At 38.7% G+C, this 24,715-nt stretch overlaps 1 protein-coding gene across 2 annotated transcripts in view; it reads left to right on the forward strand.

Moving 5' to 3' along the window:
- Positions 1–21,015, forward strand: part of DLAT (dihydrolipoamide S-acetyltransferase) — a 43,728-nt gene extending 22,713 nt beyond the window's left edge. The window contains exons 10-12 of one of the 2 annotated variants that reach the window (XM_023554790.2): positions 16,213–16,375; positions 17,098–17,234; positions 17,835–21,015. In XM_023554790.2, the coding sequence (XP_023410558.1) occupies positions 16,213–16,375; positions 17,098–17,234; positions 17,835–17,964 (430 nt within the window). In that variant the 3' untranslated portion in view covers positions 17,965–21,015. The remainder of the gene's footprint in view (positions 1–16,212; positions 16,376–17,097; positions 17,235–17,834) is intronic. The other variant, XM_003415627.4, reaches the window with a different exon arrangement.
- The last annotated feature ends 3,700 nt before the right edge of the window (positions 21,016–24,715 follow it).

The following is a 24,715-nucleotide window of genomic DNA, read 5'->3' on the forward strand; positions in this document are numbered from 1 at the left end:
GAACTTTAGGGGGCAAAATCAAAAACAGAAAGAGAAGAAAAGAATCCGGTATTTGTGAATATCATATGACTGACCTGATGCTTAGTATGTTTCACATATGATCTTATTTTATCCTCATGACAACCTTATGAGGGGTAGGTGCTTTCACTCCCATTTTATAGATGAAGAAGCTGAGGCTCAGTGAATTAAATAACTTGCCCTGAGTTAATAAGTTAGTAAGTGGCAGAACTGGGATTGGAATCAGGATTCTTACTTCAAAGCTTAGGCTTTTTCTATATGTGGACTCTTTATATTATTATTGACTGAATTTTTATCAAAATAATAGTATGTAGTTTGAATTTTTGCTCGTGGCTTACAGTGAACCTTTGCCAACCCTTGATCTGAGTCCCACTCCCAAGAGGCAAGCACAACTTTTAAACTATTGTTTCCTCTGGTATTTACCTTTATATTTCTAAGTAACATTTGTCCTTTATGGATTTTTCAGTTCTTGTACTTTATTGACTGACTTCTGTTAAAGAAAGTTAAGATTTACCTGTTACACCCTCCCTACGTGCACACTCACATACACTGTCACACTCCCCTGCCATCCTCCCAGAATGATTATGGCATAAATTTTCGTTAAATCTGTCTTCATTGTTAATGTTCCTATGCCTATGAAAATACTGTTCATGACTAAACCATGTAGTATACCATGAATACTAACCTGATTTTAATGATTGACTGAAGGGGGTCTAGTTCCTGTGTACTCATCATGAATTCTTCTCAAACTCTTGAAGTTTGAACTAAAACATTTCTCTGTTCTGGTTAAATATACCAGGTAATCTTTTGGTTCTAATTTTTTTCCGTGGTCACTCTCCTTTTTTGAGAACATCAGAGTCTAACTATTACTAATATACTATGTTAGTTTCCTAGGGTGGCTGTAACAAATTACTACAGATTTGGTGGTGTAAAGCAACAAAAATTTGTTCTCTCACAGTTCTGGAAGCAAGATGTCAGCACGGTCTTGCTCCCCTCAAAGGCTCTAGGGGAGAATCTTTCCTTGAGTTTCTTAGCTTCTGATGGCTCCAGGTGTTCCCTGGTTGTGGCTGCGTAACTCCAATCTCTGCCTTTGTCTTTACATTCCCTTCTCTTTGTCTGTGTCTGTCTTTTCTGCCTCTTATGAAGACACTTGTCATTGAATTTAGGACCCACTTGGGCAGTCAGGGATATCTCATCTCAAGATCCTTAATTATATGTATAAAGACTTTCAGAAGTAGATTGCCCTTTTTCCAAATACGGTCAAATTCACAGGTTCTGGGGGTTAGAAAATGGACATATCTTTTTTGGGGCCACCAGCCCTGATGGTACAGTGGTTAAGCATTCGGCTGCTAACCAAAGGGCTGGCAGTTAGAATCTACCAGCCGCTCCTTGGAAACCCTGTGATGCAGTTCTATTCTGTCCTGTAGGATCCCTGTGAGTTGCAATCTTCTCGACGGCAGTGGGTTTTTTGTATTCAGTTGACTACATAGATTTTGAACCAATATTCCAATTCCAATTTTCAGTACCTCTCTGTACCACTGACTCATGGATTTCTTTCTGGTACCTGAGCAGAAGTAGCTTGCTGCTACCTTTTTTAAAAATATTTTATTGTGTTTGAGGTGAAAGTTTACATAGCAAATTAGGTTCCCATTTAACAATTGTTATACAAATTGTTCTGTGACATTGCTTACAGTTTTTACAGTGTGTGTCAGCATTCTCATTTCCATTGTGTTTGTTCTTTTTCCCCTCCTTGCCTTTTCATCTTTGCTTTTGGGTACAGTTGACTGTTTGGTCTCATATAGTTGATCATTTAAGGGAGCATAGCACTCTCAGTTGATATTGTTTATTTTATCAGCCAGAAGTGATGTCCAGAAATAGCTTCAGTTCCAAGTTCAGAGGGTGTCTAAGGTCAATGGTCTTGGGAGTTCCTCTAGTCTCTATCCAGTAAGTCTGGCCTTTTATAGGAATTTGAATTTTGTTCTACGTTTTTCTCCCATCCTATCCAGGACCTTCTGTTGTGTCCCTGGTCGGTAATGATAGCTGGGCACCACCTAGTTCTTCTGGTCTCAGGTTAGAAGAGGCTGTGGTTTCTGTGAGGTATTAGTAATGTGGACTAGTTTCTTCTTTGAGCCTTTGGTTTCCTTCATTCTCTTTTGTTCCAGATGAGTAGAGACCAACAGTTGTATCTTAGATGGCCGCTTGAAACCTTTTCAGACCCCAGATGCTGCTGGAACAAACTAGGATGTAGAACATTATCTTTGTGAACTATGTTATGCCAATTAACTAAGTTGTCCCATGAGACTATGGGCTTGCTTCCTTTTTTTTTTTTTTTTAATAATTTTTATTGTGCTTTAAGTGAAAGCCTACAAATCAAGTCAGTCTGTCACATGTAAGCTTATATACACCTTACTACATACTCCCATTTACTCTCCCCCTAATGAGTCAGCCCGCTCCCTCCTTCCAGTCTCTACTTTAGTGACGGTTTTGCCAGTTTCTAACCCTCTCTACCCTCCCATCTCCCCTCCAGACAGGAGATGCCAACACAGTCTCAAGTGTCCACCTGATACAGGTAGCTTACTCTTCATCAGCATCTCTCTCCAACCCATTGTCCAGTCCCTCCCATGTCTGATGAGTAGTCTTCGGGAATGGTTCCTGTCCTGGGCCAACAGAAGGTTTGAGGACCAAGACCACCGGGATTCTTCTAGTCTCAGTCAGACATTAAGTCTGGTCTTTTTATGAGAATTTGGGGTCTGCATCCCACTGTTCTCCTGCTCCCTCAGGAGTTCTCTGTTGTGTTCCCTGTCAGGGAGGTCATCAGTTGTGGCCGGGCACCATCTAGTTCTTCTGGTTTCAGGATGATGTAAGTCTCTATTTCATGTGGCCCTTTCTGTCTCTTGGGCTCATAGTTATCGTGTGACCTTGGTGTTCTTCATTCTCCTTTGATCCAGATGGGTTGAGACCAATTGATGCATCTTAGATGGCCGCTTGTTAGCATTTAAGACCCCAGATGCCACACTTCTAAGTGGGATGCAGAATGTTATCATAATAGAGTTTATTATGCCAGTTGACTTAGAAGTCCCCTTAAGGCATAGTCCCCAAACCCCAGCCCTTGCTCCGCTGACCTTCGAAGCATTCAGTTTATTCAGGAAACTTCTTTGCTTTTTGTCCAGTCCAGTTGAGCTGACCTTCGCTGTATTGAGTATTGTCCTTCCCTTCACCTAAAGTAGTTCCTATCTACTGACTAATCAGTAAATAACCCTCTCGCACCCTCCCTCCCCGCTCTCATAACCACAGAAGAATGTCTTCTTCTCAGTTTATACTATTTCTCAAAGAACTTATAATAATGGTGTTGTACAGTATTTGTCCTTTTGCATCTGACTGATTTCACTCAGCATAATGCCTTCCAGGTTCCTCCGTGTTATGAAATGTTTCACAGATTCCTCATTGTTCTTTATCGATGCGTAGTATTCCATTCTGTGAATGTACCATAATTTATTTAACCATTCATCTATTGATGGACACCTTGGTTGCTTCCAGCTTTTTGCTATTGTAAGCAGTGCTGCAATAAACATGGGCGTGCATATATCTGTTTGTGTGAAGGCTCTTATTTCTCTAGGGTATATTCCGAGGAGTGGGATTTGTGGGTCGTATGGTAGTTCTATTTCTAACTTTTTAAGAAAACGCAAGATAGATTTCCAAAGTGGTTGTACCATTTTACATTCCCACCAGCAGTGAATAAGAGTTCCAGTCTCTCCACAGCCCCTCCAACGTTTATTATTTTGTGTTTTTTGGGTTAATACCAGCCTTGTTGGAGTGAGATGGAATCTCATGGTAGTTTTGATTTGCATTTCTCTAATGGCTAATGATCGAGAGCATTTCTCATGTGTTTGTTAGCCGCCTGAATATCTTCTTTAGTGAAGTGCGTGTTCATATCTTTTGCCCACTTTTTGATTGGGTTGTTTGTCTTCTTGTGGTTGAGTTTTAACAGAATCATATAGATTTTAGAGATCAGGCGCTGGTCAGAGATGTCATAGCTGAAAATTTTTTCCCAATCTGTAGGTGGTCTTCTTACTCTTTTGGTGAAGTCTTTAGATGAGCATAGGTGTTTGATTTTTAGGAGCTCCCAGTGATCTGGTTTCTCTTCGTCATTTTTAGTAATGTTTTGTATTCTGTTTATGCCTTGTATTAGGGCTCCTAAGGTTGTCCCTATTTTTTCTTCCATGATCTTTATCGTTTTAGTCTTTATGTTTAGGTCTTTGATCCACTTGGAGTTAGTTTTTGTGCATGGTGTGAGGTATGGGTCCTGTTTCATTTTTTTACAGATGGATATCCAGTTATGCCAGCACCCTTTGTTAAAAAGACTATCTTCTCCCCAATTAACTGACACTGGGCCTTTGTCAAATATCAGCTGCTCATATGTGGATGGATTTATATCTGGATTCTCAATTCTGTTCCATTGGTCTATGTGCCTGTTGTTGTACCAATACCAGGCTGTTTTGACTACTGTGGCTGTATAATAGGTTCTAAAATCAGGTAGAGTAAGGCCTCCCACTTTCTTCTTCCTTTTCAGTAATGTTTTACTTATCTGGGGCTTCTTTCCCTTCCATATGAAGTTGGTGATTTGTTTCTCCATCACATTAAAAAATGTCATTGGAATTTGGATCGGAAGTGCATTGTTTGTATAGATGGCTTTTGGTAGAATAGACATTTTTACAATGTTAAGTCTTCCTATCCATGAGCAAGGTATGTTTTTCCACTTATGTAGGTCCATTTTAGTTTCTTGCAGTAGTACCTTGTAGTTTTCTTTGTATAGGTCTTTTACATCTTTGGTAAGATTTATTCCTAAATATTTTATCTTCTTGGGGGCTACTGTGAATGGTATTGATTTGGTGATTTCCTCTTTGATGTTCTTTTTGTTGATGTAGAGGAATCCAAGTGATTTTTGTATGTTTATCTTATAACCTGAGACTCTGCCAACCTCTTCTATTAGTTTCAGTAGTTTTCTGGAGGATTCCTTAGGGTTTTCTGTGTATAAGATCATGTCATCTGCAAATAGAGTTAATTTTACTTCTTCCTTGCCAATCTGGATGCCCTTTATTTCTTTGTCTAGCCTAATTGCTCTGGCTAGGACCTCTAGCACAATGTTGAATAAGAGCGGTGATAAAGGGCATCCTTGTCTGGTTCCCGTTCTCAAGGGAAATGCTTTCAGGCTCTCTGCATTTAGAATGATGTTGGCTGTTGGCTTTGTATAGATGCCCTTTATTGTGTTGAAGAATTTTCCTTCAGTTCCTATTTTGCTGAGAGTTTTTATCATGAATGTGTGTTGGACTTTGTCGAATACCTTTTCTGCATCAATTGATAAGATCATGTGGTTTTTGTCTTTTCTTTTATTTATATGGTGGATTACATTAATGGTTTTTCTAATATTAAACCAACTTTGCATACCTGGTATAAATCCCACTTGGTCGTGGTGGATTATTTTTTTGATATGTTGTTGAATTCTGTTGGCTAGAATTTTGTTGAGGATTTTTGCATCTGTGTTCATGAGGGAATATAGGTCTGTAATTTTCTTTTTTTGTGGTGTCTTTACATGGTTTTGGTATCAGGGAGATGGTGGCTTCATAGAATGAGTTGGGTAGTATTCCATCATTTTCTATGCTTTGAAATTCCTTTAGTAGTAGTGGTGTTAACTCTTCTCTGAAAGTTTCGTAGAACTCTGCAGTGAAGCCGTCCGGGCCAGAACTTTTTTTTGTTAGGAGTTTTTTGATTACCTTATTGATGTCTTTTTTTGTTATGGGTCTATTTAGTTGTTCTACTTCTGATCGTGTTAGTTTAGGTAGGTAGTGTTTTTCTAGGAATTCATCCATTTCTTCTAGGTTTGTAAATTTGTTAGAGTACAATTTTTTGTAATAATCTGATATGATTCTTTTAATTTCAGTTGGGTCTGTTGTGATATGGCCCATGTCGTCTCTTACTCGGGTTATTTGTTTCCTTTCCTGTATTTCTTTAGTCAGTCTGGCCAATGGTTTATCAATTTTGTTAATTTTTTCAAAGAACCAGCTTTTGGCTTTGTTAATTCTTTCAATTGTTTTTCTGTTCTCTATTTCATTTAGTTCAGCTCTAATTTTTATTATTTGTTTTCTTCTGGTGCCTGATGGATTCTTTTGTTGCTCGCTTTATATTTGTTCAAGTTGTAGGGACAGTTCTCTGATTTTGGCTCTTTCTTCTTTTTGTATGTGTGCATTTATTGATATAAATTGACCTCTGAGCACTGCTTTTGCTGTATCCCAGAAGTTTTGATAGGAAGTGTTTTCATTCTCATTGCATTCTATGAATTTCTTTATTCCCTCCTTTATGTCTTCTATAAACCAGTCTTTTTTGAGCAGGGTATTGTTCAGTTTCGAAGTATTTGATTTCTTTTCCCTAATTTTTCTGTTATTGATTTCCACTTTTATGGCCTTGTGGTCTGAGAAGATGCTTTGTAATATTTCGGTGTTTTGGATTCTGCAAAGGTTTGTTTCATGACCTAATATGTGATCTATTCTAGAGAATGTTCCATGTGCACTAGAAAAAAAAGTATATTTTGCAGTTGTTGGGTGGAGTGTTCTGTATAGGTCTATGAGGTCAAGTTGGTTGATTGTAGCAATTAGGTCTTTCGTGTCTCTATTGAGTTTCTTACTGGAAGTCCTGTCTTTCTCCGAAAGTGGTGTATTGAAGTCTCCTACTATAATTGTGGAGGTGTCTATCTCACTTTTCATTTCTGTTAAAGTTTGTTTTATGTGTCTTGCGGCCCTTTTATTGGGTGCATAATTATTTAATATGGTTATATCTTCCTGGTCAATTGTCCCTTTAATCATTATGTAGTGTCCTTCATCCTTTGTGGTGGATTTAACTTTGAAGTCTGTTTTGTCAGAAATTAATATTGCCACACCTTCTCTTTTTTGATTGTTGTTTGCTTGATATATTTCTTTCCATCCTTTGAGTTTTAGTTTGTTTGTGTCTCTAAGTCTAAGGTGTGTCTCTTCTAGGCAGCATATAGACGGATCGTGTTTCTTTATCCAGTCTGAGACTCTCTGTCTCTTTATTGGTAGATTTAGTCCATTTACATTCAGTGTAATTATAGACAAGAATGTGTTTATTGCTGTCATTTTGATGCCTTTTTGTGTGTGTTGTTGACAATTTCATTTTTCCTCTTACTTTTTTGTGCTGAGATGTTTTTCTTTGTAAATTGTGTGTTCCTCATTTTCATAGTAGTCGAATTTATGTTTGCTGAGTCGTTATGTTTTTCTTGGTTTTTATTTTGAGTTATGGAACTCTTAGACCCCTTTGTGGATACCTTAATATTTGCCCCCATTTTTCTAAGTAAAAACCCAACTTGTATTATCCTATATTGCCTTGTTTTCCTCTCCATATGGCAGTTCTATGCCTCCTGTATTTAGTCCCTCTTTTTGATTATTGTGATCTTTTACATAATGATTTCAATGATTCCATGTTTTGAGCATTTTTTTCTTTTTAAAATTAATCTTAATTTGTTTTTGTGATTTCCTTATTTGAGTTGATATCAGGATGTTCTGTTCTGTGATCTTGTATTGTGTTGTTATCTGATGTTATTGATTTTCTGACCAAACATTTTCCTTTAGTATTTCTTGTTGCTTTTGCTTTGGTTTGGTTTTTGCAAATTCTAAGCTTGTGTTTATGTGTAAATGTCTTAATTTCGCCTTCATTTTTGAGAGAGAGTTTTGCTGGATAAATGATCCTTGGCTGGCAGTTTTTCTCCTTCAGTACTCTATATATGTCATCCCATTGCCTTCTTGACTGCATGGTTTCTGCTGAGTAAAAAAAGTAGTCTGAACTTATTCTTATTGATTCTTCTTTTGTAGGAGACCTTTCTTTTATCCATGGGTGCTTTTAAAATTTTCTGTTTATCTTTGGTTTTGGCAAGTTTGATGATAATATGTCTTGGTGATTTTCTTTTTGGATCAATCTTATATGGGGTTCGATGAGCATCTTGGATAGCTATTCTTTTGTCTTTCATGATGCCAGGGAAGTTTTCTGCCAACAGATCTTCAGCTATTCTCTCTGTATTTTCTGTTATCCCTCCCTGTTCTCGGACTCCAATCACACGCAAGTTATTCTTCTTGATAGAGTCCCACATGATTCTTAGGGTTTCTTCATTTTTTTAAAGTCTTTTATCTGATTTTTCTTCAGCTATATTGGTGTCAATTGCTTTATCCTCTACCTGCCCCACTCTGCATTCCAATTCCTCGATTCTGCTCCTCTGACTTCCTATTGAGTTGTCTAATTCTGTAATTCTACTGTTAATCTTTTGGATTTCTGAATGCTGTCCCTCTGTGGATTCTTGTAGCTTATTAATTTTTCCACTGTGTTCTTGAATAATCTTTTTGATTTCTTCAACTGCTTTATCAGTGTGTTCCTTGGCTGTTTCTGTAGATTGCCTTATTTCATTTCTGAGGTCATCCCTGATGTCTTGAAGCATTCTGTAAATTAGTTTTTTATATTCTACATCTGGCAGTTCCAGGATTGTATCTTCATTTGGGAAAGATTTTGATTCTTTAATTTGGGGATTTGTAGAAGCAATCATGGTCTGCTTCTTTATGTGGTTTGATATCGATTGTTGTCTCCGAGCCATCTGTAAGATATTGTAATGGTTTATTTTATATTTGCTCATTGAGACTTATCTTGTTTTGTTTTCTTTCAGTGTATGTAGATGGGCTACTAGATTGTGCTGTCTTGATTGTTGTAGGCTTTGAATCACTTATGACCTCTTACGAGCTGGTTTGGGCCGTTACCAGAAATATAAGCCTAAGAGTCCATTCACTATTCTTGAGTAGAATCTGATTTTGGTCATCAAGTGAGTGGGGTAGACTGTTACCTATTCGCTTAGAGGAGTAGTGGTGATAGTTGTGTGCACCAGATTCTAGTAGCAGCGGGGGGTTACATTCCAGGGGGGGCAGGATGCTGACAGGCTTCACCCAAGTGCCAGTGAGGTAGGTGTGTCTCTATGCCTAAAGCACTTTGGCGGGTGGACTCTGCAGCTGTACCTCGGGCACCCAGTACCTCTATAGATTGGTAGATGTCACTATCCTCAGACCCCTATGGCAGGAGGTTAGGTAGTTTGGGTGGAGCTTCAGCCCTCAGTTCCCAGTTGTGGTTCAGTGAGGGCTCTGTTGAATATGCAGAGATATCAGACCTGGGAAGCTTGTCTTTCCAGTAGTCCGCTAAAACAATTACAGTCAGATCCCTATCAGAATTGCCTTTGCATTATAATAGCCACCTTGTTCCCTGTATTGATGAAAGCCCAAGACTGTGGATCTCAAATGCTTGGCTGGGGCTGGTTCTGTATTTTTAGTCCAATTTTGGGAAGTCAGGGAAGGATGCTTGGTCCCTGGGTTTTTTGTAGCTGCTTCTCTCAAGCCAGGAGAATGGATTAGGGGAAGACAAAACAAACGAAAAAAAAAGCCACAGAGCACTTCACTCTCTGGTCCAGGAAATTCCAATGTTAATGAAGCCACCTGGAAAGGGGAGGGTAGGGATCAGATAGATAGGAGAGAGTAGCACCCCGGAATATAGACAAAGTTACTTATCTTGCCTGGGATGACTGTTTTATCTGAGATTCCCAAGGAGTGTGTAGCCTGTGTGCATTGTCTGGGTAGAGATTGCCCCAGAGGGTCAGTCCCGCGTCCGGTCCGGTGCTTGCGCTGTCTCAGAAGCTGTGGTTAGTTCCTCTGCTCCCAGTCCAAAGCCCAGCGCCAAGGTTCCCTGGCTGGGGCACTGCACTCCCAGCTCCAAAACCAGTGGCTACCTCCCGGTTACTTCTCCTCCTGTCAGCTGTGTCTCTGCGCTGCCTGCGTGCACTGGCTGGGGTTCCCCCGAGGTCACTTCTGGGGGCTAGGGCTGTGTCCCGTGCCTGCCCCACCTCAGCAAGCTGCAATCAGCCCTGCCACTCGGCACCAGGGAACCGCCGGGCTCAAGGCTGTGGGGTGGGTCACAGGTTCCAGAAGCGGTCGCTGGTTCAGGACGCAGCTTTCGCTCACCTGTCACTCAGGTCAACTCCTTAGATCTGTGTTTGATAGGGTTCGTAGATTGTCATGTATGTGATCGATTCACTTATTTTTCCGAGTCTTTGTTGCAAGAGGGATCCGAGGTAGCGTCTGCCTAGTCAGCCATCTTGGCCCCCAACCTGGGCTTGCTTCTTAAGGCATTCAATGCCTTCCATAATTTAAGGCTTGTTCTCCACTGTGTTGTTAGCTGCCATCAAGCTGACCCCCAAATCATGGTTAGTCCATGTACCATGGAATGGAATGAAATGCCATCTCCATGATCTGTTGCAGATTGGACTGCTGCAATACATAGGATTTTCACTGTCTGATTTTTGGAAGTATATTGCCAGGCCATTCTTCTCAGTCTGTCTTACTCTGGAAGCTCTGCTGAACCTGTTCAGCATCATAGCGACACAGAAACCACCAGGGATAGATGGGTGGTAGCCGTGCATGAGGAGGCACCCAGGTCTCCTGCAGGAAAGATGAGAATTCTACCACAAACCAGTTGCCGTGGAGTTCTGACTTATGGTGACTCCGTGTTGTCAGAGTAGCATTGTGATCCATAGGGTTTTCATGAAAGGCAAGAATTCTAGCACTGAACTATACTCCTCTGTAAAACTCCTTTTTTCTTTTCTATCTGTCCTTGCCATCACTTACTTCCTGGGTTTGTTGTTGTTGCTAATAGCAATCCTAGTGGGTGTAAAGTAGTATCTCATTGTGGCTTTGATTTGCATTTCCCTAACAACTAATGATGTTGAATATCTTTTCATGCGTTTATTGGCCTTTTGTATATCATCTTTGGAGAAATGTCTATTCCAGTCCTTTGCCTATTTTTTAATTGGGTTGTTAGTCTGTCTGTTGTTGAGTTTTAAGAGCTCAGAATTATAATGGGCCCCAAATAGCCAAATAATCTTGAAAGAGAAGAACAAAGTAAGAGGACTCACTTCCCAATTACAAAACAAATTACGAAGCTACAGTAATCTAAACTGTGCCACATAATGCCCGTTTGGGCAGCGTCCAACCACATATACATCTGTGGTCTCATAAGGTTATAGAGGTCACAAGCTCCAATCGCAGAATAGGACGTAGCGGACGTAACTGGATGTGGGAACACAACAGTTCCCTTCCCGCAACACAAGTATCTCATGTCTCTTGTATACACAGTGACTGCTTTATAATAATGGTACAGTAAATTGTAGAGGGGGGTTATTTGCCTCAGCAAATAATAAAGTGTTAGCACAGCGTGCAGATCACACAATGTATTGTAGACACTAAGTGACGCATGACTATATGACTATGTATCCTAGATATTAAATCTTTCTCTGGGGGGAGAAAACTTTATTTGATACATGGTTTCCAAATATTTTCTCCCATCCTTTAAGTTGTCTTTTTCCTTTCTTGATAATGTGTCTTGATGGACAAGTGTTTTTGTAAAGCCCAATTTATCTACTTTTTCTGTTGTCGCTTAGGTTTTTAGTGTTATACCTAAGAATCCATTGCTTAAAAGAAGGTCTTGGAGCTTTTACCTCTATGTTTTCTTCTAAAAGTTTTATGACTTTAGTTCTTACGTTTAGGTCATTGATCATTTTTAATTTATTTTTGTATATGGTGTGAGGTGTGGGTCCTTCATTCTTATGTGTGTTGAGATCCAGTTGTCCTAGCACCATTTGTGGAAGAGCCCATTCTTTCCCCCACTGGATGGGTTTGGCACCCTTGTTGAAAATCAGTTGATGACAGATTTATGGGTTTATTTCCCGATTCTCAATTCTATTCCGTTGGTCTAAATGTCTATCCTTATGTCACTACTACAGTTTGGATTACTGTAGCTTCATAACTTGTTTTTTGATTGGGAAGTGAGTCCTCTTACTTTGTTCTTCTCTTTCAAGATTATTTGGCTTTTTGGGGCCCGTTATAGTTGCATATGAATTTGAGGATTGGCTTTTCTAGTTTTGCAAAAAACGCTGTTGCAATTTTAGTAGGAATTGTGTTGTATCTGTAGATTGGTTTGTGTAGAATTGATATCTGAACAAGTTTTCTAATCCATGAATTTATGATTTAGATCTCCTTTCATTTCTTTCAGCAGTGTTTCATAGTTTTCAGTGTAAAAGTTTTTCGCCTCCTTGGTAAAACTTATTCCTAAGTATTTTATACTTTCAGATGCTAATTTGAAAAGGAATGGTTTTCTTAATTTCCTTTTCAGATTATTGTTGCTAGCATATAGAAACACAACTGATTTCTCGTACCCCACAACTTTGCTAAATTTATTAGCTCTGGTAGCTTTCTTGTGGATTCTTTGGGGTTTTCATATATAGTATCATGCCACATGCAAATAGAGATGGTTCTAATAGTTCTACCACTTCTTTTCTGATGTGGATGCCTGTTACTTATTTTTCTTACCTAATTGCTCTTTTTTTTTTTTTTTTAATTGCTCTGGCTAGAACAGTACAGTGTTGAATAGCAGAGGTAAAACCTAACATCTTGTCGTGCTCCTGATCTTAGGGGGGAAACTTTGAGCTTTTTCACCATTGAGTATGAAAAATCTTTTTCTCTTGTCTGAGTTAGTTACTATTACTGAACATGCCTCTCAGTTCTTTCCCTCTAGGATGCTGTTTGGTCGTTCCCTTTCGTTAGATGCATTCTTTGCCCTTGCTGTGTATGATCATGATGCTAACCACCAGCTAAAGTGTAATGAGTGCTTAAGCAAATTACATTCATTACCTCATTTAATCCTCACAATAACTTTTCCTTGTATCTAGTTTTATTTTAATTAAGACGGTAACATTATCCCATATAATTCAGCAGTCAAGAGAACTTTTTGAAGCAGGTACCATTATTGTCTCCATTTTACAGATGAGGAAGCTGAGGCTCCAGGTCACATAGCTGATAGGTAGGTGTCAAGATTTGAACCCCAGCCATCTGGTGATAAAACCCAAGTGTTTAACAACACTATACTGCCATCTGCCGTCTGTTGAAATCGTATTCACCTTTAAAACCTAGCTCAAATTGTACTTTAGTATCTAAGGCAAGAGTAAGTTTTTCCTCCTCTGAATATTGTATGTATTAGTAATTTGGCATTTTTATTAATGCAACAAATATTTATCATTTACTATTTTGCTTTTTTTAGCCATATGTACATAGTTTATCTCCCTAAGTAGATTTTAAGTATCTTGAAGGCAGGGATGGTTTCTTGTGGCACGATGATTAACCAAAAGGTTGGAGTGTGAATCCACCCACTGGTCCTTGGAAACCCTATGGGGCAGTTCTACTCTGTCCTGTAGGGTGGCTGTGAGTCAGAATTGGCTCCATGGCAACGAGTTTAGTTTTTGGTTTTGACACACAGGATTTTTTTTTTTAATAGCTTTCTTGTGCCATAATTTACCTATCGTAAAAGTCAATCATTCTATGTGTACAAGTCAGTGATTTTTATTAACTTTATTGAGTTGTGCAGCCTTCTCCAAAATCTACTGTTGGAACCTTAGAGTGAGTTAATCTCCCAAAAAGTTTCCATTTGTAGTCAATCCCTAGACTCTGCTGTCTGTGTCTATAGATTTGTCTTCACTGGTGTTCGGTATAAATGTCATCAAAATAGTATGGTCTTTTGCACCTGGCTTCGCTGACTTAGCAGAATGTTTTTCCATGTTGTTCCTTTTCGTTGCTGAGTAGTAGTCCACATTTTGTTCATACATCCACCAGCTGATGGATGTTTATATAGTTTGTAGTTTTTGGCTATTACAAATAATCCTGCTATAAATATCTGCATACAATCCTTTTATTTCTCTTGGGTAGATTCCTAGGAGTAGAATTATTGGCTCGTATGGTAAATGTACATTTCACTTTCTAAGAAACTTCCAAACTATTTTACCTTCCCACTAGCAGTGGGTGGGGGTTCCAGTTTCTCCACAGCCCCACCAGCTCTTACTGACTGGATTTTAAAAACTTATTATTATAGTTATTCCAGGAGATTTGAAATGAGAGCCATCCACTTTTAAGAATATCTGAAAAAAAAAACGACTTAGTTGAAAGGATTGAGGTTGCAGGGCAAGTTCTAAGAATTTATTACTGTCATCAAATGCCTTTCATTTATTTGTTCATGTAACTAGCCAACAAATATTTTTTGAATATGTACTGTTTGTTAGATTCAGTGGTAAACAAGATAAGAAACACTACTCTCTGGGGAGAAGGATCATTATTATTAAACAACAAATATAACAGGATAGGTGTCTTAGTTGTCTGGTGCTGCTATAACAGAAATACCACAAGTGTATGTCTTTAACAAATAGATACTTATTTTCTCAGTTTAGGAGGCTAGAAGTCCAAATTCAGAGCACAGGCTCTAGGGGAAGGCTTTCTGTCTCCATCAGCTCTGGGTGAAGGTCCTTGTTTGTTCAGCTTTTGTTTCCTGGTTCCTTAGAGATCTCCATGTGGCATGGTATCAAATCTTCTCCCATCTCTGCCTCTCTGGCTTACTTGTTTTAAGTCTCTGTTATATCTCAAAAGAGATTGACTCAAGACATAACCTACACTAATTCTGCCTCATTCACGTAACAAAGATAACCCACTCCCATATGGGATTACAACCACAGGCATGGAAGTTAGGATTTATAAGATAAAATGGAGGATAATCAGATCACAGAATGGAGGACAGCCACTCAATACTGGGAATCATGGCCTAGCCAAGTTGACACACATTTTTGGGGAACACAATTCAATCTATGACAATAAGTCATCCTGAGAAAGCAGTATTTGCTTTGTGATGCCTCAGTCAGAGAGCAGCTGTGGTAACTGATGAAGGTCACACATTATATCATTAGGTCAGGCCCTTGCTTTTGTAAGTGACAGACACCCACTTCCCGGTGGCCAGGGCATATTGTAGAGTTTGGTGTTTGCAGTCTTTTACAGCTTGTGCCAAGAAAGAGCTGGAGTCCTTTCCTTGGAGGCAGAGCTATGCATTCATCTGAAGTTCTTAACTTGAATGCTGAACACTTCAGCAGGGCCCCTTTGCAGTCCACAGGTATCCAAAGCATCTGGATACAATTCAGGAATCTGTGAACTTGGATGTGGGGGAAAAAATCACGTTTCAGCACCCCCCCATTAACCTCTTTTTTTTTTTTTTTTTAACCTCTTAACCCTGGTGGCGTAGTGGTTAAGAGCTATGGCTGCTCACCAAATGGTCGGCAGTTCGAATCTGCCAGGTGCTCCTTGGAAATTCTATGGGTCAGTTCTACTCTGTCCTAAAGGGTCGCTGTGATGGAACCGACTCGATGGCACTGGGTTCTGGGTAACCTCTTAACTGAAATTTAGCATTTCCTCCCATTATAAATATAGAAAACAAAGAAATATTAACAGTGTTCATGGCTGGTCACCAATAAAATCGTGATTTTCCTAGCACATTGTAGTTGTTGCAAAGATCTCAAGACAGTGTTTAGCTCACCACTACTTCCAGAATTATAGCCATTATTAGACCTCCTATGAGATCTTGTGATTTGAGTGAGTTAATACAGAAGCACATACATTTTATCAAAATTTTGTTTTTTAAACATTTGATAACTGAATTTCAGTGTAGTTTTCTTCGTAATTTAAGTATTTTGTTTTCTGTGTTAAAAAGTATTTTGAGAAAGGACTCAAGTGCAGAGGGGTTCATGGTGCAGAAAAAGTTAGGAACTCTCCGTTAAGGGCTTGTGTTCTCCCGCGACAACACTATGCCCGTGGCCTCGGCACCCTTGTTTCTCCTCAGAGTGGGGTTCTTCCCTCCACTTTTCTTTCATCTGCTCGAGCTCTGCTTGCAAACACTCAGCTCCAGCCAGCCCTGCCTCCCTCAAAATCCTAGTTGTGGTTGCTTAATCCTCACTGAATGCTGAACCTTTTTCCCATGTTTTGGTAAATGTGAAATGTGGGTGAGTTTGGAGGGTGCTGAGGAAACCAACCTACTGACACCTTTCTCATTCATTTTAAAAATGCCGAGTCAAGAAGGGCATAGCAAAATGTGAATGCAGGAAAGAGACATCTCTCTGGCTGAATAGTAACACAAAACTGGCTTTAAACATTTTTTGATGTAAGTATCAATATTGTTGTATAACCTGGCACATGGGCTCTTAATATTGTTGCTTTTTTGAATTTTCTTCTTTTCAAATAGAAATCATGTTGTTGATATCAGCGTTGCCGTCAGTACTCCTGCGGGACTCATCACACCTATTGTATTTAATGCACATACGAAAGGACTGGAAAGCATTGCTAGTGATGTCGTTTCTTTAGCAACCAAAGCTCGAGAGGGTAAACTACAGCCACACGAGTTCCAGGTAAGATGTTGTTTGCCTACCTTCTGAATGTTAAGAATGATATTATTGTTAACGTTACCTGATTAGGGTCTGTGCCCTGCAGCAGTCGTGCCAGTGAAATACGCTCCAAGTCAGAAGGAGTGAGAAAGTTTATTCAGGAGATGCGTGCGTCACTGGGGACCCGGCAGCAACACAGGCTGTCTCTGTGGAGTCGCAAAGAGCAGTTTTACATTAGAGCTTATACAGAATCTTATTACAAAGGGTTACAAGTGTCTTTGTAGCCCCCTGCCAGACATTTCTTTATTAGGCTAGAGACATACATATCTGATACCTGGGCTCCAACTTTCCTGTGGGGGTTGTATGCCACAAGTAGTCCCCCAGAACAGAAGATTATTTGCATCAGTTTAAAACAAAGAACAAAGTCATTAACATTTGGTCAAAACAAAGTCATTAACAGAGGAGGCAGGCAGAGCAAGAAGAACTTACAGGTTCATCATGGCATTAGTTATGTCAAGCTCTCAGTCACCCATTTTGAAAAAGGAGAAAACATGCTGGGGAGTATTGGGGTCACATTAAGGTCCACATAATGCTTTATTGGATTTTCTACCTTTTGATCCTGCCATGTATTCTCACTGACAGAAGGTCCTGGAAATGAAAAATCAAGTAACGTTTGTAATTTTTTTTCTGGTTTATATTGATAAGCAATTAATTTGTCCCTTTTTTTTAAATCTTTTTTCCTCTAGGGTGGAACTTTTACAGTCTCCAATTTAGGAATGTTTGGAATCAAGAATTTCTCTGCTATCATTAACCCACCTCAAGCATGTATTTTAGCAATTGGTGCTTCCGAAGATAGACTGGTTCCAGCAGAAAATGAGAAAGGGTATGTGCCAAAATGGAGAGGGAGTTGTAAGCTTATTTTCATTCCATTATACCTGTATTTGAGTCTCTATTTTACAGATAGTCATTAGTATGGTATATTGGAGGTTCAGGTAGAATCAGACCTAAGTATAGAATGAAGTTCCTCAGGGTAGCTACTTCTCATATTTTACTAAATGCAATAAATCCTATTTGAGAATGGAAGCCTAATTTACTTTAGATCAGGGGGTTGGCACACTTTTTCTTCAAGAGCCAGACAGTAAATATTTTAGGCTTTGTGGGCCTAGTGATCTCTGTTGCAAATATCTAACTTGCCACTCTAGCATGAAAGCAGGTATAGATAGTACATAAATGAATGGACATGGCTGAATTCCGATAAACCTTTATTTATAAACCAGATGGAGGTCCACTTTAGCCCATAGGCCATAGTTCAGATGGCTGTTTTGTCTGTTTCTTCAAGCTATTAATTTGAGCTAGAGGAGCAGGGGACATGAAAAGTAGGTGGGATTATAGAGTAGAAGTCAGCATTTGAGCTGGTTCCTGGCTAAAATCTAGTGATTGCTTTCAGAGTACCTAATAATGTTTATGTTTTTATCTTTTCTAGATTTGATGTGGCTAGGATGATGTCTGTTACACTCAGCTGTGATCACCGGGTTGTGGATGGAGCAGTTGGAGCCCAGTGGCTTGCTGAGTTTAGAAAGTACCTTGAAAAACCTATCACCATGTTGTTATAATTAACCACAAAATTTCTAGACTCTCCTAGGTTACATTGGTTCATTCTTACCAAGATATTTATGTTATTAAGCAGGTGGCTCTTTTTATTTTAAAGTTAACCAGTTATTTTTATTATTGAGTCTGTCCAGATAAGTTATTTGTAATGGGCATTACTGAATTTTTCTAATGCCAGTTACACTCAATACCGTGCACATTTAATAATAAAATGTCAGATTTTAAGCCGGGTGTTCCTTGTTAAGGGACATTGTGGCCTAGATCTTTGGTGATAAGTATGTCCACTAAAAAATGTAGTAAAGGCAAAATTGTGGTTCTCTGTTGAGACAGGTACATCAAAGTAGCTTGGATAAAACCTTGAATTTATAAAATTGACTTTCCTAAAATGTTGTGCTTGGACTTAAGAGGGAGAGAAGGGATCAGGAAAATTAGTTCTCTTGAAGAAAATGTTTGAATTGAAGCTTGACTTTGGAATTTAACCCCAATTTAAAATTTTCAGTTACATGATCTGGGTTTAGCATGAATGGGGGGAGGGTAGAGGACTTTAAGGAAAATAAATAAAATGTCCAGAGTCAACATTTTCTTAGACATCCCCAACCAGCTGTTCTTGGCTCATTTTTTCTGTGAATCCTTAACTGGTGGTTTTCCCATAAAATTATAAAGGTATAAACCCAAGTCACATGGTGTAAATGAAAATTTGTGTGGGTTTTTATTTAAACAAATGTGTAATTCTGAGATCAGAATTCTGTAATTACCTCCAAATATAACAATATGCTTACAGAATTTAACAGAAAGGAATGGTCAAAGCAGAATCCTTCCTAACTGGTGGTTATCGCAGATGAACATAATTATCAGAGTTCTTTACTCAAGGAAATATGGAATGTTCCATCAAATAACCATGGAGTAAGTGTGCATATGTAAAATCTGGTTACTAGAGTTGGATATGTGCCAAAATTCATTTGTCACCAAGTCCTATCTGAAAAGAAGGGGAGAAATGTATTAGTAAATAGTACAGGGGCTAAAAGATGATGCCCCAAACAGAGTGGTCATTTCTACTTGGATAAAGTAGACAGTGTTAAATATGTACATAAAGTGTTCTATGTCTTTCCACCCCATGGTTGTCTTGTGTAAAATAAGAAAGCCCTAAATCCCATTGGAGAGAAAAAAGTATTTAGGTTGCTACCTTATCTTAAAGGATCCCTGGTGGCACAGTGGTTAAGCACTCATCTGCTAACTGAAAGATCAGTGGTTGGAACCCACCGGCTGCTTGGGAGGAAGAAGATGTGGCAGTCTGCTTTCATAAAGATTACAGCCTTGGAAACCCTGTGGGGCAGTTCTACTCTGCCTTACAGGGTTGCTGAGTCGGAATTGACTCGACGTAACCTTAATAGCTTACTTTTTCCCATTTTGTTATGATTTACCTTTCCTTTGTGGGAAAGAAGGGGATGATATTCAAGATAATAAAAATTAACTGCAAACATCATCACAATTCAACTTTCTATTGATGAGTTTTAATAAATGTTTTGGATTGTTCATTAATATTAAAGTAAATCTGACCAGTGATTCTTTGTATATGTATTATGTGAAGCTAGCCCTGAAATTTATTGTCTTTCAGCACTGAATCTATTTCTAATGTTCATTATTACATGGTGCACAAGAACAGTGACACTCCATATATTCCACAAAACTCACCCTGCTGTATTATTATGAAAATAATATATTAATCTGATTTTTCAGTAGTTAGTAATTTTGGTTTGAACTGAAGATTATGTAGAAGGAACAAGCTTATCACAAGGGACCATCATCCTTATGAGGCAAATCTGGTTTAAATACATGAAACATCAAGAACAATTCATTCTTTGCTGATGCTGATGGCTCTATTGTTCCCTTGAAAGAAAAATAAAAACAGTAACCTTTTAATAAAAAATTGTTCTGAGTTAAAAATCTGAGCTATAATCCAAACCCAGGTATTTATTTCTCTTACCAGGACTGAAAGAGAAAAGGCTGGAAATAGTGTTTTGGGTTCAAATTAGATGTTAAAAAATTAAACTATATGTTTTCAACGTGTCTGGTGTAATATTTGATCTGTTAGAAATTGTTTTTCACATCAAATGATTAGATGCAGGGACAGCTATGTACTTATAAGCTCTTAATAGAGACTTAATAAAGATGATTTTTTAATTTATCGAATTGGTAAAATAAGGACTGAGTTTATGAAGATGGAATCTTAACATTTAAATCTCAAGGAGTTACCTAAAGCATCTCATGTTGGATGGAGTATGGCACATATTAGCTAGGTGAAATTGTGATCTGGCTGTATTAGAGATTCTGCTCCAATTCTAAGTTTTGTAAGTGTGTAGTTAGGGAATCCCAAACCACGGTCTATAAAACAACTTGACCAACGTGTTCGAGATGGCAGGAATGTATTTTCAAGGAGTAATCCTCACCTAGTAATGTACAAGTCCTAGAATACAGGGGAAATTCATAATCACTAGTGATAATTGCTTTAAACCCAACTGTAGAAATATCGTCTCTAAATCAAGGATACTATTTATGTCTATTTGAAATAATTTCCAATTTTGAGAAAAAAATTACAAAATTCAAATTTGAACCAGTCTACTTTTCATTATTAGTACCATTCCTGGGCAAAGTTTAGCCTTATGCAGGGAGGGGGAAGTGAGAGAGGTTTTTATGAATATAAAATCCACTGTAGTAATGTCAGTGAAAATATTTTGGAAAATAACTGGAGTGCAATGGCAACTAAAAATGAAAATATTAACTTTTTTTAAATAACTTTTTATTGTGCTTTAAGCAAAAGTTTACAAATCAAGTCAGTCTCTCACGTATAAATGTATATACACCTTATAGCATACTCCCATTAATCTCCCCCTAATGAGTCAGCCCACTCCCTCCTTCCAGTCTCTCCTTTCATGACCATTTTGCCAGTTTCTAACCCCCTCGAGCCTCCCATCTCCCCTCCAGACAGGAGATGCCAACACAGTCTCAAGTGTCCATGTGGTGCAAGTAGCTCACTCCTCATCAGCATCTCTCTCCGACCCATTGTCCAGTCCAATCCATGTCTGACAAGTTGGCTTTAGGAATGGTTCCTGTCCTGGGCCAAAAGAAAGTTTGGGAGCCCTGACCACCGGGGTCCTTCTAGTCTCAGACCATTAAGTCTGGTCTTTCTATGAGAATTTGGGGTCTGCATCCCACTGTTCTTCTGCTCCCTCAGGGGTTCTCTGTTGTGTTCCCTGTCAGGGCAGTCATCGGCTGTGGCCGCACACCATCTAGTTCTGGTCTCAGGATGATTTAGCCTCTAGTTCATGCAGCTCTTTCTATCTCTTGGGCTCGTAATTACCTTGTGACCTTGGTGTCCTTCATTTTCCTTTGATCGAGGTGGGTTGAGACCAATTGATGCATTTTAGATGGCCACTTGCTAGTGTTTAAGACCCCAGATGCCACACTTCAAAGTGGGATGCAGAATGTTTTCTTAATAGATTGCATTTTGCCAATTGACTTAGAAGTCCCCTGAAGCCATAGTCCGTCCCCGAACCCCTGCCCCTGCTTTGCTGATCTTTGAAGCATTCAGTTCACTCGGGAAACGTCTTTACTTTTGGTTTAGTCCAGTTGTGTTGACCTCCCCTGAATTGAGTGTTGTCTTCCCTTCACGTACCCTCTCCCACCCTCTCTCCCTCACCCCTCATAACCACACAAGAATGTGTTCTCAGTTTAAGCTATTTCTCAAGATCTTATAATAGTGGTCTTATACAATATTTGTCCTTTTGCATCTAATTTCACTCAGCATAATGCCTTCCAGATTCCTCCATGTTATGAAATGTTTCACAGATTCATACCTGTTCTTTATTGATGCGTATATTTCATTGTGTGAATATACCATAATTTATCCATTCATCCGTTGAGGGACACCTTGGTTGCTTCCATCTTTTTGCTGTTGTAAGCAGTGCTGCAGCGAACATGGGTGTGCATATATCTGTTCATGTAAAGGCTCTTATTTCTCTAGCATATATTCCGAGGAGTAGGGTTGCTGGGTCGTATGGTAGTTCTATTTCTAGCTTTTTAAGGAAGTGCCAAATCGAATTCCAAAGTGGTTGTATCATTTTACATTCCCACCGGCAGTATATAAGTGTTCCAATCTCTCCACATCCTCTCCAATATTTATTTTGTGTTTTTTGGATTAATGCCAGCCTTGTTGGAGTGAGATGGAATGTCATTGTAGTTTTAATTTGCATTTCTTTAATGGCTAATGATCGAGGGCATTTTCCCACGTATCTGTTAGCCGCCTGAACGTCTTTAGTGAAGTGCCTGTTGGGTTGTTTGTCTTTTTGTGGTTGAGTTTTAGCAGAATCATGTAGATTTTAGAGATCATGCGCTGGTCGAAGATGTCATAGCTGAAAATTTTTTCCCAGTCTGTAGGTGGTCTTTGTACTCTTTTGGTGAAGTCTTTGGATGAGCGTAGGTGTTTGATTTTTAGGAGCTCCCAGTTATCTGGTTTCTCTTCGTCATTTTTGGTAATGTTTTGTATTCTGTTTATGCCTTGTATTAGCGCCCCTAACGTTCTCCCTATTTTTTCTTCCACGATCTTTATCGTTTTAGACTTTATGTTTAGGTTTTGATCCACTTGGAGTTAGTTTTTGTGCATGGTGTGAGGTATGGGTCCTGTTCATTTTTTTGCAAATGGATATCCAGTTATGCCAGCACCATTTGTTAAAAAGACTGTCTTTTCCCCAATTAACTGACACTGGGCCTTTGTCAAATATCAGCTGCTCATATGTGGTTGGATTTATATCTGAGTTCTCAATTCTCTTCCATTGGTCTGTGTGTCTGTTGTACCAGTACCAGGCTGTTTTGACTAATGTGGCTGTATAATATGTTCTAAAATCAGGCAGAGTGTGGCCTCCCACTTTGTTCTTCTTTTTCAGAAATGCTTTGCTTCTCAGAGGCTTCTTTCCCTTCCACGTGAAGTTGGTGATTTGTTTCTCCATCACATTAAAAAATGTAGTTGGAATTTGGATCGGAAGTGCATTGTATATATAGATGGCTTTTTGTAGAATAGACATTTTCATAATGTTAAGTGTTCCTATTGATGACCAAGGTATGTTTTTCCACTTATATACGTCCCTTTTAGTTTCTTGCAGTAGTACCTTGTAGTTTTCGTTGTATAGGTCTTTTACATCTTCGGCGAGATTTATTCCTAAGTTATTTTCTTGGGGGCTACTGTGAACGGTATTGATTTGGCGATTTCCTCTTCATTGTTCTTTTTGTTGATGTAGAGGAATCCAACTGATTTTTGTATGTTTATCTTATAACCTGAAACTCTGCTGAACTATTAGTTTCAGTAGTTTTCTTGAGGATTCCTTAGGGTTTTCTGTGTATAAGATCATGTCGTCTGCAAAAAGAGATAATTTTACTTCTTCCTTGCCAATCCGATGCCCTTTATTTCTTTGTCTAGCCTAATTGCTCTGGCTGGGACTTCCAGTACAATGTTGAATAAGAGCGGTGATAAAGGGCATCCTTGTCTGGTTCCCAACCTCAAGGGGAATGCTTTCAGGCTCTCTCCATTTAGGATGATGTTGGCTGTTGACTTTGTATAAAAAATTTTTTTTTCTTTTGCATAGATGCCCTTTATTATGTTGAGGAATTTTCCTTCTATTCCCATTTTGCTGAGAGTTTTTATCATGAATGTGTGTTGGACTTTGTCAAATGCCTTTTCTGCATCAATTGATAAGATCATGTGGTTTTTGTCTTTTGTTTTATTTATATGGTGGATTACATTAATTGTCTAATATTGAGCAACCTTGCATACCTGGTATAAATCCCACCTGGTCATGGTGGATTATTTTTTTGATATATTTTTGAATTCTATCAGCTAGAATTTTGTTGAGGATTTTTGGATCTGTGTTCATGAGGGATACAGGTCTGTAATTTTTTTTTGTGTGTGGTGTCTTTACCTGGTTTTTTATCAGGGATATGCTGGCTTCACAGAATGAGTTAGGGAGTACTCCATCCTTTTCTGTGCTTTGATATACCTTTAGTAGTAGTGGTGTTAACTCTTCTCTGAAAGTTTGGTAGAACTCTGCAGTGAAGCCGTCCGGGCTGGGGCTTTTTTTTGTTGGGCGTTTTTTGATTACCTTTTCAATCTCTTTTTTTGTTATGGGTCTACTGTGTTGTTCTAGTTCTGATTGTGTTAGTTTAGCTAGGTAGTGTGTTTCTAGGAATTCAACCATTTCTTCTAGGTTTTCAAATTTGTTAGAGTACAATTTTTTGTAGTAATCTGATATGATTCTTTTAATTTCAGTTGGGTCTGTTGTGATATGGCCCGTCTCATTTCTTATTCGGGTTATTTGTTTCCTTTCCTGTATTTCTTTAGTCAGTCTGACCAATGGCTTATCAATTTTGTTAATTTTTTCAAAGAACCAGCTTTTGGCTTTGTTAATTCTTTCAATTGTTTTTCTGTTCTCTAATTCATTTAATTCTGCTCTAATTTTTATTATTTGTTTTCTTCTGGTGCCTGATGGATTCTTTTGTTGCTCGCTTTCTATTTGTTCAAGTTGTAGGGACAGTTCTTTGATTTTGCCTCTTCTTTTTGTATGTGTGCATTTATCGATATAAATTGACGTCCGAGCACTGCTTTCGCTGTGTCCCAGAGGTTTTGATAGGAAGTGTTTTCAGTCTCATTATTCCCTCCTTAATGTCTTCTATAACCCAGTCTTTTTTGAGCAGGGTATTGTTCAGTTT

Source organism: Loxodonta africana, chromosome 7 (assembly GCF_030014295.1).
Source record: "Loxodonta africana isolate mLoxAfr1 chromosome 7, mLoxAfr1.hap2, whole genome shotgun sequence".
Lineage (NCBI taxonomy): Eukaryota > Metazoa > Chordata > Mammalia > Proboscidea > Elephantidae > Loxodonta > Loxodonta africana.